The sequence below is a fragment of the Desmodus rotundus genome, chromosome 2 (assembly GCF_022682495.2).
Source record: "Desmodus rotundus isolate HL8 chromosome 2, HLdesRot8A.1, whole genome shotgun sequence".
Taxonomy (NCBI): domain Eukaryota; kingdom Metazoa; phylum Chordata; class Mammalia; order Chiroptera; family Phyllostomidae; genus Desmodus; species Desmodus rotundus.
In genome coordinates, this window is record NC_071388.1 from 109,175,578 (window position 1) to 109,194,405 (window position 18,828).

The window sequence follows — 18,828 nt, forward strand, 5'->3', positions numbered from 1 at the left end:
TGGGTACTTTAATAGGGATTGCATTGAATCTATAAATTGCTTTGGGTAGTACGGCCATTTTGATGATGTTAATTTTCCCAATCCATGAGCATGGTATGTGCTTCCATTTGTTTGTGTCTTCCTTAATTTCTTTCTTCAGTGTTGTGTAGTTTTCTGAGTACAGGTCTTTTACCTCCTTGGTTAGGTTTATTCCTAGGTACTTTATTTTTCTTGTTGCTATATCAAATGGGATATTTTTCCTGATTTCTGTTTCTGATATTTCATTGTTGGTATATAAAAATGCCTTTGATTTCTGAATATTGATTTTGTATCCTGCTGTTTTGCAAACTCACTTATTAGGTTCAGTTGTTTTTTGTGGAGTGTATAGGATTTTCTGTGTATACTATCATGTTGCCTGCAAATAGTGACAGTTTTACTTCCTCCTTTCCAATTTGGGTGCCTATTACTTCTTTTTCGTGTCTAATTGCTGTGGCTAGGACTTCCAATACTGTGTTGAATTGGAGTGGTGAAAGTGGACATCCTTGTCTTGTTCCTGATCTAGTAGAAATTGGCAAAATATTTTCTAAAGTGGTGGTACCATTTGATGTTCTTTACCAGCAGTGTGAATATTTTAGTTGTATAACATCCTTGCCAGTACTCAGATGGCCATTCTTTTGGAATGTCGTGGGGGTTTTTTCTGCCTTTTCCCCAAGGTGAAAAGTGGAGAATTTTACTTTTATTTTTGAACAGTTTTAGTTTTACAAAACATTAAGTATAAAGTGCATAATTCCCATTTACCCCTCACCCCATCCTAGTTTCTTTTATTATTAACATCTTGGATTAATGATACATTTACTATATTTAATGATGGGCCTATATCAATACATTAATGTTAACTATACCTAAATTCTGAGTTTACATTAAGTTCACTCTTTGTGTTGAATGGCTTATGGATCTTGAGAAATATAATAATGACATGTATCTATCATTACTCTAGTATCATACAGAATAGTTTCATTGTCCTAAAAATCTCCGCTGACCACCTATTCTTCCTTCCCTCCCCTGGATTCCTGGCAGCCACTGATGTTTTTACTGTTTCCGTAGTTTTGTCTTTTATAGAATGTCATACACTTGGAATCATACAGTAGAAAGCTTTTTTATGTTGGGTTCTTATACTTAGAAGTATGCATTTAAGATTCGTCCATGTCTTTCTGTGGCTTGATAGTTCAGTTCTCTTTATCACTGAATAAATATTTTATTGTCTAGATGTCCCTTGGTTTGTATATTCATTCTCCTGTTTGACTTGTACATCCCCAGAAATCTGTTGCAGATTCTCAAAGTTTTGTGCTGACATCTCATTCCTTAGCATTTCTAAAAAATTTTTTTTCTAAATCTGTTGTTTTGCCCCCAACTGTTTTCCCCTTCCTTAGACATTTGAAATAATTCAATAACTGCCTGATTGGTTTTGACAAATGCCTCAAGCTTTTTGCACTGTAAGAGCTTTGAGTCAGGTTAAATAAAGACAGTGTTTCAGGTGGGGCCTACCATCCAACCAGTAGATAGATCAAATAATGATAATTTGGGGATACTTGGACTTTGAAGGTATTTCTGACCCATCTGTCTTCTCCTGTGGCTTCCAGGCTGCTCATTTCCATGGTGCATGTGGGCTATTGGTTTAACTGCTACTTTGAAGCTGGGAGTAAAAGGCAGGGAGATAGGAATGGGAAGGGTCAGAACACCACAAGGCTCTCTCCTTTTATTTAGGTAGTTAAATGCCTAGATTGCTGCTGCTTCTAGCCTTTGGTTAATTTCAGAGTTCTGATAAAATTGATCCTGACATTTTTTTCTCTTATGGAAGGGAGAATTTTGGTAAGTCTTTACCGTTTTTTGTTGATGTCCTAGACCCTTTTTATTCATCTCTGCCATTGCCCTGTAGGAGTTTGAGTTTATTGGATTATCTCTTAAGGTTTTTCACTTTCAAAAAAAATTTTTTTTTTAAGCTTTGATAGGAGCATGAAAAACACTGAGTTAAATTCAATATAAAATAATAGTGATTTTTTTCATTCTCAATAATTGAGTGGGAAAAATAAAGGACCTGTCCTCAACAAGATGCATGAAATACTAATATTGTATGTTTCTCATTGGTATTTGTGTGTGTCTGCTGCCTCTTTTGTCTGTACTTATTATTAATGGCTTTTTTTTTTTTAACCTCCTAAGGTAGTAAAGAATGCTGATGGGAGAACCATTTCCCTAATTTTCAGATTGTTGAGCTGGTTTGCCATGATGGGTGAGTTTAACCTAAAAGAATATTTTGTCTATAATTAAAGGATAAAATGGGGGCGAATTTTTTTTCTCTGTGTGCATGGTAAACTTGCAACCACTATAGAAAACAGTATGGAGGGCTTTCAAAAATTTTTAAATGGAACTGCTTTCTGACCCAGCAATTCTACTTCTGGGTATATATTCAAAGAAACCCAAAACACTAATTTGAAAGAATATATGCACCCCTATGTTCATTGCAGCATTATTTACAAAAGCCAAGCTCTGAAAGTAACCCAAGTGCCTCTCAATAAACAAGTGGGTACAAAAGCTACCGAGCTTATACCCTTTGCAACAGCATGGATGGAACTGGAGAGCATTATGTTAAGTGAAATAAGCCAGATGGTGAGGGACAAATACCATATGATCTCACCTTTAACTGGAACATAATAAATAGAAGAAAAAAGGAAACAAAATATAACGAGAGACATTGAAGTTAAGAACAATCTAACAATGGGCAGGGGGGAGTGGGGAGGGGACAGTGAGGAGATGGGATTACAGGAACTACTATAAAGGACACATGGACCAAATCAAGGGGGAGGGTGGAGGTGGGGGAGGGAGGGGGGTTCAACTGGGGTGGGGTGGAGGGATGGGGAGAAAAGGCATACAACTGTAATTGAATAACAATACAAAATTAAAAAAAAAAAAAAGCTGTGGTGTGGGGTTGGCCAAAAAGATGGCTCCAGTAGTGCTTAGTTGTTTTTAACTTCATTCAAAACAATTTTGTTAGATTGTATTGTGACAGCTGTCATGTCAGCATGCATTTTGAAAAAATGAAAATCGGTGAATTTCTGTGTAACCATTTTAATATTGAAGATGGAAGAAAATAAACAAGATTTTGGGCATATCATTCTTTGTTATTTCAAGAAAGGTAAAAATACAACAAACGCAAAGAAAGTTTTGTGCCTTTGTACCCTGTATGGAGAAGGTACTGTGACTGATCAAACATGTCAGAAGTGGTTTGCGAAGTTTCTTGGTAGTATTGATATTATGGCCAAATAATTGTTCACTGTGGGGCTGTCTTACGCATTGGAATATGTTTAGCAGCACACCTGGCCTCTGCCCACGAGAAGCCAATAGCAGGAGATAGCCAACATACTCAAAATATACAAATCAATAAAATTACAGGTGAAAATGAAAAATGTGTCTTTTATTTTATGGAAAAGTACTAAACGGACTGTTTGGCTAACGCAATACATATATATAATGGAATGTTACTTGGCCATAAAAAATGAAATCTAACCATTTGCAGTAGCATGGATGGACTAAGAGGGTATTATGCTAAGTGTAATAAACCAGTCAGGTAAAGAAAAATGCCATATTTTTTACTTGTATGTGGAATCTAAAGGACAACATATATAAATAAATAAAAGTCAGAGTCATAAATGTAGAAAACAGACTGATGGCTGCCAGAGGGCAGGGAAGCTGGGGAACTGAGTGTAAAAGGTGAGGAATTGAGAAGTACAGATTGGTAGTTACAAAATAGTCATGGGGACTAAAGTATAGCGTAGGAACTATAGTCATTAATATTGTAATAACTGTGTATGGTGCCCTTTGTGTACTAGAAATATCAGGGGGAACACTTTATAAGGTATTTGACTCTCTAACTACTATATTGTATACCTGAAACTAATATAAAATAATATTGAATGTAAACTGTAATTGAAAAAATAACAATGAAGGTAAAAAAAGAAATTTTATAATATAGATTTATGTAATGTTTTATATTTATCTACAGATTTTCAGTTAAAACACCCCTTATATTGTTACAGTTTTGTAATCATTTAATGCAGGCCATTGAAGGGACATTCAAAATAAACTGTTAAGATGGATTTTCTTAAGAGTCTGATGACCAGAAAGATACTTGTAAATAAACCTTACTTTTAAAGATTAAAAGAATGCTGAGGAATTTATTGTTCTAATTACCCAACAATAGATAGACTAAAGAAAATAGCATAAAAATAATAAATTATAAAATTTTATAATAGAGCAGCAAATAATGGCACTCAGAGTATATATTTTACAGCTTTTCTGAATATTCGATGTTATCATTATGTTAATGGAAAGGAAAGCTAAAGAATGGAAATGGATTGTGGGTGTTCGGTTTACATATCAGTTTCTCTTCTTTACCTTTTTTTTTTTCTTTTCTCCTTGGAGTTGTGGATTCCATTGTGAGTCAGGGATTGAACAGGGAAGCACTAGAAAGAAATGGAGTGAATGGCCCATCCAAGCAAAGTTTTTTTTGTTTTTTTTTTTACAATGGGCTAAAGATAATTTATTCAATGTGGCATTGGGAAAATTGGACAGATACTTGCAGAAAAATGAAATTAGACCACCTTCTTACCCCACACACAATAATAAATTCAAAATGGATTAAAGACTTAAATATTAGACCCAAAACCATAAAAATCGTAGAAGAAAACATAGGTAGCAAAATCTTGGACATTGCTTGTAGCAATATTTTATCTGGTATATCTCCCTAGGCAAGGGAAATAAAAGAAAAGATAAAACAAATGGGACTACATCAAACTAAAAAAGTTTTTGCACAGGAAAGGAAAACATAGATACAATTTTTCAAAGAGTTTCTAGAATCCTAATGCTAAATAAAAGCCCATAATTTAATGATAACCTTAAGATTTTAATTCTATAGTAAAAGGTAATAAATTGCCAAGCGAAGTTTTTAAACTTAGATTTATACCAGTATATTAAGTTAGACGTATACTTGCCTGTGTTTGTCTTAGTCACACTTTTCCTACTATTTGCTTAACAAATGTATTACTCACTATTATATATATGTACATAACATTATAGGCCAAAGAGCTTAAATTTGTCCATGTTCTTTAATGGAAGTGCTAGCACACTTTCAAAGTGTATACTTAAGGAAGTATGTAAGCCAAAGTGTCACTTTCCTACTTTTTAAATTTCCACTTTGTCTTTGTAACCATGAATGTAGTACCATCATTGGTCTAGATTCTCCACTTTTGTCAGCTTTAAATTGGGTACATTTTTTACTGAACTTGTATCAATTTTTTATTTTGGTTACTCTTACGTGGAGTCTGAACTGTGTATTAAATTGATTTCCACCATACTTCTCAAATAATACTATAGTAAGTAACAAAACAAAGAACAGCCACTGCTAAAAACATATACCAAAGTAGTCATAGAAAACCATGAACATTTTAAAATGTAAATCTCAGATTCTTGCAATTTTTATTGAAGATGTTCTATAATTATTTTTTAAGTATAATGAATAAACATATAAGGTATCTAATTAAAGGTATCTAGTAAAAGATTTTACTTGAAATTATTTCCCAAATACTTCCTGATTTTGTGCTCAACTAAAAGTCCTTTCAATATGTGCCAGAAAGTCATTGCTTCTTCTGTGTGACAGTTGGTTAGACTGTGGAGTCAGTCCTCTGGACATCTATACTGCCTATTGAATCAATTCTTGATCCTTAGACTATTTATAACCTGTCCTATCTGCCTAGTATCTGTGACCACCACAGAGATTCTTTTTTTAATCTATACTTTATTGATTATGCTGTTACAATTGTCCCAAGTTTTCCTCCCCTTTATCCCCCTCTGACCCCATTCCCTCCAGTATCTCTCGCCCTTTAGTTCATGTCCATAGGTCGTACAAATAAGTTCTTTGGTTTCTCCATTTCCTATACTATTCTTAAGCTCCCACTGTCAATTTTTGTACCTACCAATTATGCTTCTTATTCTCTGTACCTTTCCCCCCATTCTCCCTCCTCCCACTCTCCGCTGATAACCCTCCATGTAATCTCCATTTCTGTGATTCTTTTCCTGTTTTAGATGTTTACTTAGTTTGTTTTTGTTTTTTTAGGTTCAGTTGTTGATAGTTATGAGTTTGTTGTCATTTTACTGTTCATAGTTTTGATCTTCTTCCTTAGATAACATTTAACATTTCATATAATAAGGGTTTGGTGATGATGAACTCCTTTAACTTGACCTTTTCTGGGAAGCACTTTATTTGCTGTCTGATTCTAAATGATAGCTTTGCTGGATAGAGTAACCTTGGGTGTAGGTGCTTGCCTTTCATGACTTAGAATACTTCTTTCCAACCCCTTCTTGCCTGCAAGGTTTCTTTTGAGAAATCAGCTGATAGTCTTATGGGAACTCCTTTGTGGGTAACTGTCTCCTTTTCTGTTGCTGCTTTTAAGATTCTCTCCTTATCTTTAATCTTGGGTAAATTAATGGTGATGTGTCTTCGTGTGGTCCTCTTTGGGTCGAACTTGTTTGGGACTCACTGAGTTTCTTGGACTTGCATGTCTGTTTCTTTCACCAGATTGGGGAAGTTCTCCTTCCTTATTTTTTTCAAATAACTTTTCTTGCTCTTCCTCATCTCCTTCTGGCTCCCTTATGATTCGGATGTTGGAATGTTTAATGTTGTCCCAGAGGTTCCTAAGCCTCTCCTCAGTTTTTCGAACTCTTGTTTTTTTGAATTCTGTTCCGGTTGAGTGTTTATTTCTTCCTTTTGTTCAAATCATTGATTTGAGTCTCGGTTTCCATCCCTTCGCTGTTGGTTTCCTGTACATTTTTCTTTTATTTCACTTTGTATAGCCTTCACTTCTTCCTTTATTTTATATCTGTACTCACTCAGTCATTTCTGTGCGCATCCAGATTACCAGTGTTTTGAACTGCATCTGATAGGTTGGCTATTGCCTCATTGCTTAGTAGTTTTTCTGAAATTTTGATCTGTTCCTTTATTTGGGCCATATTTATTTGTCTATGGTTCTGACCCTTAGGTATTTGCCAGGGTGGGACAACCCAATTTGCTCTGTATGTGGGGGAGGCACTGGGGAGGGAACAATGATGCTTGCTTGGCTCTTGCCCCACTTTGAGTCACTTTCCCCACTACTCACAAGCAAATTGTGCCCTTCAAGGTGCTTCCCTGGTGCTGATTCCTGGGTGGGTGGGCTTGTGTACATTCTAGACCTCGTGGGCCCCTCCAGTGGGCTCTCCTGTGAGACTGGCAGTTTCTCCCACCTTAGCAACGCCCACAGATTTTTACAACCAGAGGTTTTGAGGCTTTATTTTCCCACACTGAAACCCTGGGTTACCCAGTTGGTCTCGCTCCCTAGTTCCTCCTAGTTTATCCATATGCGAATGTGGAACCACCCAGTCTGCCAGCTGCTGCCTTGCCCACCTTGTTCACCAACCACCCACCACCTTGCTGTGTCCTCTCCACCCCAGGTGCGTGTCTCCACCCCTCCTACCAGTCTGGATGAATGTTTCTTCTTAACTCTGGTTGTTGGATTTCCACACAGTTTGATTTTCTTGCAATTCTGGCTGTTTTTGTTTTTAAATTGGTTTTTATCCTTCTTTTGGTTTTGTGAGGAAGTGAAACGTATCTACCTACGTCTCCATCTTGGCTGGATGAGATTCTTAATAGAGTAAAACAGTCTAAGAATTGTTAGAATAGTACTTGTGGTATATCTCAGCTTATCACTTTGCTTGATCTTATGTGGATTTATTAGCTTACATCTTGTGAGTTCCCTCAAAGTAGGTTTCCCTTTGGGTGTTTATCTACCATGTGATTCTTCTTCAAGCCAGAAAAAGAAGGAACTCAATTAAATTGCTGTTTATTAGTATGTTATCTCTCTAAGGAGTTACTTTTATTCAGAAGGTCCTCTTCACTTTTGTATATGTACGATAGATAGAATATGGTACTTTTTTTTAAAATAAAGAAATTACTATATATATAAATGTGATAAGAGATTTAGGTCAAAGTCTTCCCAGGCATTTATTTATTTTGGTATTGTGATACTAAATATGTGACAATACCTAAATTCAAGTGTTTAAGTTTTTCTAATGAAGAAAATAATTAAAACATAAATATGTTTAAATATTAGAATTCCCCTCATCCAGTGCAGAATTAAAGATCTTACTTTTCTCAGGAAGTTTACATCAGATAAGTTTATTCCAGTTGAGCTCATTTTCAGCTAATTGTTTTTCTAAGGGAAGATTTATTTTTATCAAAAAAATGACATACTCTGGCTTGGACCCATGGACAGTACACATGTTGTGATTATGTTTTACCCACTGGCTCAGTTACTCTTTGGCTAAGCTAACATAATGAAATTTTATTTTACAAAGGTTACTTACAAAATTTTCTTTAAACCTGGATTTTATTAGTAAAATCCTTGGGGCCATTGATTTTATTTTTAGTTTCACTACATTACAATATATTGAGTGTTAAAAAAATTAATACATTACAGAAGTCAGGTATTTGTGTGTTTGAAAGACTGATAAAGCCACATTCTTGTTAATGATTTTTTTCCTTACAAGATAAAGCATGTTTTAATTGTTACTCCACTGGAACATAAATTATTACTACTCTGAAACATAAATTTATGACTCACGAAGACGGTTTACATTTTAAAATGTAAGCTGTAAATTCCCTCAATTCCTTTATTTACCAATTATTGATTATTATTAGTGGAATTAATTTACTAGTGAAAGGCAATTACATTTTCTCTGAAGTTTTCTAGAGAGCATATAATTGGCATTTCTTAGCAAGAAATTAAAATTTTGTGGTTTATGATTCTTTCAGTTTTATGGGTTTAGTTTTTTTTTCCCCTTAGGAATGGATTTTTTTTTTTTTTGTATTGTTACTGTTTGAACTGTTCCTGTCCGAGATCATTAAATAGTCTTAAATGTTTGTAGTTTTATTGAAACTTATGGCGAAGAATTTCAAGAAAACAGTCCATAAAATCAGTAGGCCATTACCCACAGATAAAGCCTTTTATTGTTTCTGACTTGAAGTACTGATGGAAGAGAAAGCTCTAAGAGGAATTTATACTTTGAACGTAAATGCTTAAGTAATGTTGATATTAATAGAAGATTGTCCCCCCCACGCCACTTTTTTAAAATTAATATTTTAGATGTCTTGTGATGTTTTGTTTACGTGTCATAGAAAAGAATTACCCAGGGCTTTTTTGACCTGCATCCTAGGACGTCACATAATAGAAGAAGCAGAATAACTTTATCTTTTTTTTAAACAAAAGATTTTATTTTTTTACTTTTAGAGAGAAGAGAAGGGAGGGAGAGAGGGAGAAACATTGATGTAAGAAAGAAACATCCATCTGTTGCCTCCTCTATGTACCCTGAACAGGGACTGAACCTGCAGCCCAGGCATGTGTCCTGACCAGGAATCAAACTGGCGAACTTTTACTTTGCGAGATGATGCCCAACCAACTGAACCACACTGGTCTAGGACAGAATGACTTTATCTTGCCTGTAAATGTTTCATGTGTGCAACATCTAGTATGCTAGTGCTTGAGACTAGTCACAAAAATAACAGAAGTGTAGGCTTTGAACATGTTTTAGATGCGTTTTTTGTATTAAGTTTCATGATAAACTTTGTGTTGGATATCAATACCAAATACACATTGAAATTACAATTCTGAATATTCTATTTTAAAAATATCTAGATGATCAGCAAGCTTTGAACTCAATCATGCAAGATTTGGCTGTTCTGCATAAGGCCAGTCGACCAGCATTATCCTTACAGGAAACCAGAAAAACAAAATCTTTATCACCAAAAAAGCAGGTATTTGTTTTAATAATATTTTAATAGATCTATATTGTTCTGTGAGTTATTTTTCTTGAATATCCTGATCTTATAGAGGTTTTGCTTAAAGTGTTCAGCTTTTATACTTTTGAATCAATTCTTTTGTTAAACATTTTTTTCCACAAAGGGTGTGTATTTTAAAAAAAGAACGGTAGAGTTTCATTTAATGTGGTAACTACTTTCTTAAGCTGATATTTCATCCATTCTTAAAGCCCTTAAGATAAGCACATTGTTTTTATTTACAGTAATCTGTATATTTCCAAATGAGGATCGTTTTCATTCTTACAGATACAGTTTGTTTGGGATGGTGACGTGAAAAGTAGACATACATTATCCTATATTTCCCTCTTGACAAGATTAGCAAATGTCTCATACTAACAGATCTTGGTGATCTTTTTTGTTGAGCCCAGATTCAGCTACATAATTCTCTTTGGCAGACCCTGTCAATTGATTAGAGTTAATACTGAAATGAAACCTCCTTCCCCTTCTACTCTGCTTTAAATGAATGACTAAGAAAAAGATTTAGGAATTCTAGAAATTAATTTGATTTCTGAAGTTATCATTTCATTACAGAATGATGTCCGAGTCAAATTTGAACATAGAGGAGAAAAAAGGTAAGGAAAGAAGCATTACATTTAAGATTATTGATTTAATTAAATCCATGTTCTAGTTAAAGCTATTAGAGGTTCTTCTAGATTTTAATGAAGGTTCATGGCTTACAAATTGGGAATGGAATAGTCCTTGGTAATGTGTAACATGTATATAGACTTAAGATAGAACCTGTCAAAATTCAGGCTAATCATTGGAAATTATAAATGTTTTTACTTTGTAGTATTAGGAAATAAATCATTGCATAATGAGTCCTTTAAATATTACCATTTCTTTTTATTCTTAATCAGTGGAAATTAAATATACTTCTCCTTATAATTGTATTATTGCTTCAGATACTATACAGAATTTATGTATGTGGACTTCACATTCACAATTTTTATTATTCTCAAGAGGCCTCAATGATATGACATGTATTTAATTAGTAACATTGAGAGAAGTGATTTGGAATGATGGCTATAAATTATTTAGCAGAGATGTACACCTAGTCTTCTTCTGGCTATCTGTGTCTCAGTACATTAGTGGAGGTGGGTTGTGATGCTTAAGAACAGTGTTACTAACAAGCTTAATAGGAGTCGCAGAATATGGGATTTCATTTTTGTCATTCATGTCTCATTAAATTAATTTAATGAAACATCTGTCCATTTTAAGGACTTTAAAAAGTCTCATAAATCACATAACCTAAAATGTAAAAATATTTTACACAGAGATATGTTTAAGAAAATGGGATATACTAGATAATACCATACAGATGTTGTCCAATCTACGTTTTTTATATTTGCAAGTCTTTTATGGATATTTTCATAGTTTTTTTTTTCATTCAGGGAGCACTAATTATTGAGTGCTTACTATATGCTGGGCCATGAAGGAATAAAGTGAGTGAAACAGATGGTCCCTTCCCTTACAGAGCTTATAGTCCAGTATAGTAGTCTCCAGGCTTAGGTACATGTTCCCCAGGGGCAACATAGGCCAGTCTGTTGTGATAAAGGAAGTAAATAACTAGAATTTAAAATTTTGAGAGTTTCCTTCTTATAATTTTTATTAGCATAGAACAAACTTCAGAGTTTTTGAACTTTATGTTGAGAATTAGTGCACTTAATCAAAAATAAGCCATTGTAGTGTTCAAGTAAATGCTTACATTTTTACTTAATTTTTCTTTCCAAGAGATAAATGTTGCAAGTATGTAATTTAACTATGCCTAAGAAAATAAAATATTTAAAAATTCTGTTTATACAGAATCCTTCAGTTCCCCAGACCAGTTAAACTGGAAGATCTGAGGTCTAAAGCTAAAATTGCCTTTGGACAACCTATGGATCTACATTATACCAATAATGAGGTAAACATGTAAAGTTTAACTTTAAGTAGTTCCTGTTTTAGAAAGTAGTGCGTTCATTTCAGAGATTGTTTTAGAACTATTTTGCTTTTATTTAGGGATTGATAAAGGTATAGTATATTAGAGGAATGATACAGCATACATTGTTAAATTTGTAAATTTGAACTAATTAAAATGGATTTTTTCATTGTCAAAAATATTAAAAGGTGCTACTGTGAAAATAATTGAATGATAATCTGTTAAAGGAAGAAATATATACAAAGCCTGTCGAGAAAGTATCCAGCCATGCACTATGAAAAATAGAAACACTTATTGAAGAAGACACAAGATACAAGAAACATTGTACATAGCATAGTGATGCCTCAGTCCCCCAAAGTAGGCACCTTTGGACCTCATAGTCGCCATCAGCTGCCCCATCGTATTTTCCTGAATTTCATCAATGGTCTGAAATCTCTTCCCTTTTAAAGGTAATTTTAGTTTTGGGAAAAGCCAGAAGTGGCAGGGTGCCATATCTGGGCTGTAGGAGGGCTGAGTCACCTCGGTGATTTGATGTTGCACCAAAAAACTCTGCACAAGATGTGATGCATGAGCAGGCACGTTGTTATAATGAAGCTGCCAATCACCAGTTGCCTATAGGTGTGACCTCTTGAATCATCTGAATAGTTTCCACAGAGGAGCGTGCAAGCTTAATGCAAAATCTGATGCAGATTCATTGCTTTACTTGCTCAGTCATTTTGAATGCAACAGCGACACAGTACACATGCTTGTTCAGTGGCGTCTACCACCCTTACTGACTAGTACAGTGAAGTCATCATTGTTCAAGCATGCGCATTCTAGTCTACTCTCCTTGGCTGCCAGGTTACATCAGATGTCACACAAACCCTTGTTGTGATTTAACAATGGCTGGACTTTTTCCGGACAGACCTTGTATATTATTAGTATATTAGAAGTTTGCTGCTTATTTATGTTTTATTTTTACTTCATGTACTTTATTGATAAACTTTGTTTTCTCATACTCTCATACTTGACAGAGACAATGGAGCTTTGGTAGTGAGACAGTTTAGTTAAAACTTACAGGATTATTTTCATGTTGGTTAAGACATGATTAGATCATGCTTCTATTTGGGGGTCAGTGTAGGATCTTAAAGATTTCCTGTGGCACTGAGGTGCTCTGTGTTCTGGGGAAACTCCTTTTGGACTTTCTGTAAAATTTTTTATTGGATTAGATGATATTTCAGATTTCATTCAGATCCTATGAGATCTCAAGATAATTGAGATCCTAAAATTTTTAGGGACGGTGTTGTTGACTTGTTGATTTGTACTGTTTTGTTATTTTTGTTTTTGTGCCCTCAGAAAATAGTTGTTGAATTTGCCAGGCATAATGCTATGATTTAGAAATTGCAGCCCCTCATGGAATTTATAGACTTGTAGTAGTAGAAGCAGATGATTGATAAAAGAATTGTTTAACTATATTAAGTTCTTTGAAGGAAATGCATGAAGTATTGTGATAAAGAATAAAGGGAAGGACAATAGGTCCTCTATTTAGATAGTACTAAGGAAAAACTAACTGAGGTGGTAATTTTTAATTACTGAGACGAAGTTTGAAAAGCCAACGCTGCAAAGAGTTTGAGGGAAAGGACATTCTTGGTAGAGAAAGAAGCTTGAAACCAGTGCAGAGGTCCTATGATAGAAAAGACTTCTGTATTTCAGGAGTAGAAAAAGTACCAGTGGGAATAGAGTGACAGTGGAAAGCTTAGGAAAAATTAATTTTAGAATATATGTGAAATTGCTTTGTAGATGTTAAAACATTGTGCAAATAAAAATATTTGAAAATATTAGATTTTCAAATGAGTTATGTAGCTTGTCTAAAGAAATATAGCTGAAAACAGAAAATATTTTGATTAAAAATCCATGAGAACTATAATATAATAATACCTTAAAATTTTAGTTTTCAAATACTTTTTGGCTTTTCTATTAGCCACGAACATGTCTTTTTGCCTCACCTTGTCTTAGTACTCAAACTGTTTGTGCTGGCCTGATTTCCCACTGCCAGTCCCTGAGACTCTGATGGCTTTTCAAGGGTATGGATAGGAACTAGGCTGAAGTATATATCAAGGATGGGGTGAGAGCTGGGGATGATAGGCTGTGCTTACCCACAGTGGTAACTTGCTAGATAATATTCCCTTTTTGGGTCTTCTTCTCTTCCCTGTCCTCCCCATTTACCTCCAGTGTTTCCTGGTGTATCTTTCCATATAACAGCCTTGAACTTGAATCTTTTTCTTATAGTATGATTCTAGGGAAATCCAGATTCATCTTTGTTTTTTTATTTTTAAAAATTTTATTGATTTGTTTTTATTTTACTTATTTTTATTTTAGAAAATATTTTATTGATTATTGCTATTACAGTTGTCCCATTTTTTTCTCCTTTATTCCCCTCTGCCCTGTAACCCCTCCCACCATTATTCCCCCACCTTAGTTCATGTCCATGGGTGGAAAATTTAAGTTCTTTGGTTTCTCCATTTCTCATACTATTCTTAACCTCCCCCTGTCTATTTTGTACCTACCATTTATGCTGCTTATTCCCTGTACCTTTTCCCCCATTATCCCCCAGCCCCATACCCACTGATAATTCTCCATGTGATCTTTATTTCTGTGAATCTGTTCCTGTTCTAGTTGTTTGCTTAGTTTGTTTTTTTGTTTTTTTTTTAGGTTTGGTTGTTGATAGCTGTGAGTTTGTTGTCATTTTACTGTTTGTATTTTTGATCTTTTTCTTAGAGAAGTCCTTTTAACATTTCATGTAATAACAGTTCATGTAATGATGAACTCCTTTAACTAGACCTTATCTGAGAAGCACTTTATCTTCCCTTCCATTCTAAATGATAGCTTTGCTGGGTAGAGGAACCTTGGATGTAGATCCTTGCCATTCATGACTTGGAATACTTCTTTCCAGCCCCTTCTTGCTTACAACGTTTCTTTTGAGAAAGCAGCTGATGATAGTCTTATGGGAACTCCTTTGTAGGTAACTGTCTCCTTTTCTGTTGCTGCTTTTAAGATTCTCTCTGCATCTTTAATCTTGGGTAATGTAATGATGATGTGCCTTGGTGTGTGCTTACTTGGGTCCAAGTTCTTTGGGACTCTGAGCTTCCTGGACTTCTTGGGAGTCTATTTTCTTTGCCAGATTAGGGAAGTTCTCCTTCACTATTATTTCAAATAAGTTTTCGGTATCTTGCTCTTTCTCTTCTCCCTCTGGCACCCCTATGATTTGGATGTTGTAAGGTTTAAAGTTGTCCCAGAGGTTCCTAAGCCTCTCCTTGTTTTTTTGAATTCTTGTTTCTTCATTCTGTTCTGGTTGAATGTTTATTTCTTCCTTCTGCTCCAAATTGTTGATTTGAGTCCTAGTTTTCTTCCCTTCACTGTTGGTTCCCTGTACATTTTTCTTTATTTCACTTTTCATAGCCTTCACTTTTTCCTCTGTTTTACGACCATACTCAACCATTTCTTATTACCAGTGTTTTGAACTCTGCATCTGTTAGGTTGCCTATCTCTTTATTGCTTAGTCGTATGTTTTCTGGAGCTTTGATCTGTTCTTTCATTTGGGCCATATGTTTTTGTCTCAGCACACCTGTGTATAGTATAGTAAGGGGTGGAGCCTTAAGTATTTGCCAGGGTGGGGCAACCCACATAGTGGTGTTGTGGCACTATATGTGGGGAAGAGTCAGAGAGGGAACAGTGGCACCTCCTTGGCTCTTGGTTGGCTTCACTTACTTCCCCCACTTCCAAGAAGCAATTTGGGTCCTTCTTGGGCTGGTTCCCAGGGGGGTGGTTTTGTGTGGAGAGGTCTCTCCAACGAACTCTCCTGTGAAGCTGGGAATTTCTCCTGCCTCCTCAACCCCCACAGTTTTTTTCAGTCAGAGGTTTTGAGGCTTTATTTCCCTGAGCTGGAGCCCTGGGTTGCTTGGTCTGTCTCACTTCCTGGTTATTATCCCCTCTTTATCTGCCTGCTCTGCCAGCTGCCTCTTTGCCGCAAGTCCTCGCCTTCCTGGCTCCCTGTCTCCACCTCTCCTACCAGTCTGAATGAATGTTTCTTTAACTCCTTGGTTGTCAGACTTCCACACAGTTTGATTTTCTGGCAGTTCTAGTTATTTTTGTTTTTAAATTTGTTGTTGTCCTCCTTTTGGTTGTGTGAGGAGGCAAAGTATATCTACCTACGCCTTCATCTTGGCTGGAAGTCTGGTCATTTAATTTGAGAGAGAGAAGAAGGGAGGGAGAAAGGGAGAGAAACATCCTTGTTCCAGAGAAACATCGATTGGTTGCCTCTTGCACATCCCCAACCGGGGACCTGGCCCACAATCAGGCATGTGTTCTGACCAAGGATTGCACTGGTGACCTTTGCTTTACGGGATAAGCTAAGCCAACTGAGCCACACCGGTCAGGGCATGTTTTTGTTTGTTCTAAAATTGTATTATAGAGACTTCCAATCTAGATGGAGGCATAGGCAGATTGGAACATGCTTTTCCTCCTTGTCACAACTGTAAGATGGATTACAGCTAACCTCAAAACACAAAACACCCAGAACAGCCAGAAAATTGAACTGTTTGGAAGTCCGACAACCAAGGATTTAAAGAAGACACATTCATCTAGATGGGTAGAAGGAGTGGAGACAGGGATCCAGAGTGGAGAGGACATGGTGTGGTGGTAGTGACCAGGTGGAGCAGCAGCCGGCAGAACAAGCGGGCCCACAGTAGGGATACTTGGGGAGTGAGCCCCAGGCCAGACTGTGCAGCTCAGGGTTCCAGTACCAGGAAAATAAAGCCTCATAATTCTTAGCTATAAAAACCAATGGGGGTTTGGGTAGCAGAAGAAACTGCCTGCCTCTCAGGAGAGTCCATTTAAAGGGCCTGCAGGGTCCTAGAATGTGTGCAAACCTACCCACTCTGGGAATCACCAACAGAGCAACAGCTAGAGAGGTGCCAGATGCACAAATGACTGGAAGTGGGGCGAGTGCCAAACAAGCCTCCAGCAGTCAGGCAGTGGCATTGTTCCCTCTCTGACCCCACCCCCACATACAAAGCCACAAAGCACTAAAGTGGGCTGCCTCTGCCCTAGTGATTACTTAAGGCTTTACCCTGTAATGGATGCGTCAAGACAGGGAGTCAAAGCAGCTCTACCTAATACACAGAAATAAACATAGAGAGTCTGCCAAATTGAGGAGACAAAGAAATATGGCTCAAATGAAAGAACAGAACAAAACCCCAGCAAAAGAATTAAGTGAAATGGAGATAGCTGACCTATCAGATGCAGAGTTTAAAACACTGGTGATAAGGATACTTAAAGATCTCATTGAGAATGGCAAAAGTATAAGTGAAGAAATGAAGGCTACACTAAATGAAATGAAGAAAAATCCACAGGGTACCAATAGCGAAGAGAAGGAAGCCAGGGTTCAAATCAACAAATTAGAACATAAGGAAGAAATAAACATTCAACCAGAACAGAATGAAGAAACAAGAATTCAAAAAAACAAGGAGAGAATAGGAAGACTCTGGGACATCTCCAAATGTGCCAACATCTGAATAATAGGGATGCCAGAAGGAAAAGAGGAAGAGCAAGAAACTGAAAACTTATTTGAAAAAGTAATGAAAGAAAACTTCCCTAATTTAGCAAAGGAAATAGACATACAAGTCCAGGAAGTACAGAGAGTCCCAAACAAGTTGGACCCAAAGAGGACCACACCAAGACGCATTATATAATCAAAAGGCTAAAGGTTAAAGATAAAGAGAGAATCTCAAAAGCAGCAAGTCATCTACAAAGGAGTTCTCATAAGTCTGTCAGCTGATTTCTTGAAAGAAACTTTGCAGGAAAGAAGGGACTGGCAAGACGTATTTAAAGTGATAAAAAGCAAGGACCTACAACTAAGATTATTCTATGCAGCCACGCTATCATTTACAATTGAAGGGCAGATAGCATGCTTCCGAGACAAGGTAAAGCTAAAGGAATTCATTGTCATCAAGCCATTGTTATATGAAATGTTAAAGGGACTCATTTAAGAAAAAGAAGATGAAAACTATGAACATTAAAATGACAACAGACTCACAACTATCAACAACTGAATCTAAAAAAAGCAAAAACAAACAAACCAAACAACCAGAACAGGAACAGAATCATAGATACAGAGATCACTTGGAGAGTTATTAGGGAGAAGGGGGAAGGAGAATTGGGGAAAAGGTACAGGGAATAAGAAGCATAATTGGTAGGTACAAAATAGGGGGATGTTAAGAACAGTATAGGAAATGGAGAAGCCAAAGAACTTAAATGAATGATGCATGGACATACACTGTAGGAGGGGATTGCTGGAGAGAAAGGGGCTACTGGGCGGAGGGGGGCAAAGCCAGAAAAATTGGGACAAGTGTAATGGCTAATCAATAAAACATATCTAAAAAATTGTATTATAGAAAACTTTCAAATGCCAAGATACATTAAGACTACAATATTGTCTTGATTTACCAGCCAAGTAGGTCAAGTTTGACATTATTTGTTCATACTGTTCCTGTTCTTGTTCCCACAATTACTGTTTTTGGAGTTCTCAGTTTGTTCATATAATTTTTGGAGGGTTTTCTTGAGGATCGACGATATCAAGCTAATTGACCTGTTGTTTTCGGAACTCTCTTCTGTTTTCTGAAAATAGGAAAATTTTTTCATCCCCTTCCCCTCAAACTTTCTGAAGAATTTCTGGAAGTGGTTTGGCCATTATGTCTGGATAGCCTTTGGGCAGGAATGTGGTAGAGGAGGCATTAGGGTGAGATTACATTCTTTAAAATTTCTTTCAGCTTAGAGATTCTGTGAGAATTTGTGAATCTGTGAATTAACTGTGCCCTAATTCACATCATGACTAGCACAATGCATGCCTTTTGTCATCGGAGGTACTAGTAACAAACTTAGAGGTGTTAGTTTTATGGGCCCATGGGCAAACAAAAAAAATCATTTATACTGCTTG

At 36.1% G+C, this 18,828-nt stretch overlaps 1 protein-coding gene across 3 annotated transcripts in view; it reads left to right on the plus strand.

The window, feature by feature from the left end:
* MAP3K2 (mitogen-activated protein kinase kinase kinase 2) overlaps positions 1-18,828 on the plus strand; it is a 76,548-nt gene that overhangs the window by 14,598 nt on the left and 43,122 nt on the right. The window contains exons 2-5 of one of the 3 annotated variants that reach the window (XM_053918550.1): positions 2,197-2,266; positions 9,756-9,874; positions 10,469-10,509; positions 11,741-11,840. In XM_053918550.1, coding sequence (XP_053774525.1) covers positions 2,260-2,266; positions 9,756-9,874; positions 10,469-10,509; positions 11,741-11,840 — 267 coding nt within the window. In that variant the 5' untranslated portion in view covers positions 2,197-2,259. The remainder of the gene's footprint in view (positions 1-2,196; positions 2,267-9,755; positions 9,875-10,468; positions 10,510-11,740; positions 11,841-18,828) is intronic. The other 2 variants (XM_053918551.1, XM_053918552.1) reach the window with 2 other exon arrangements.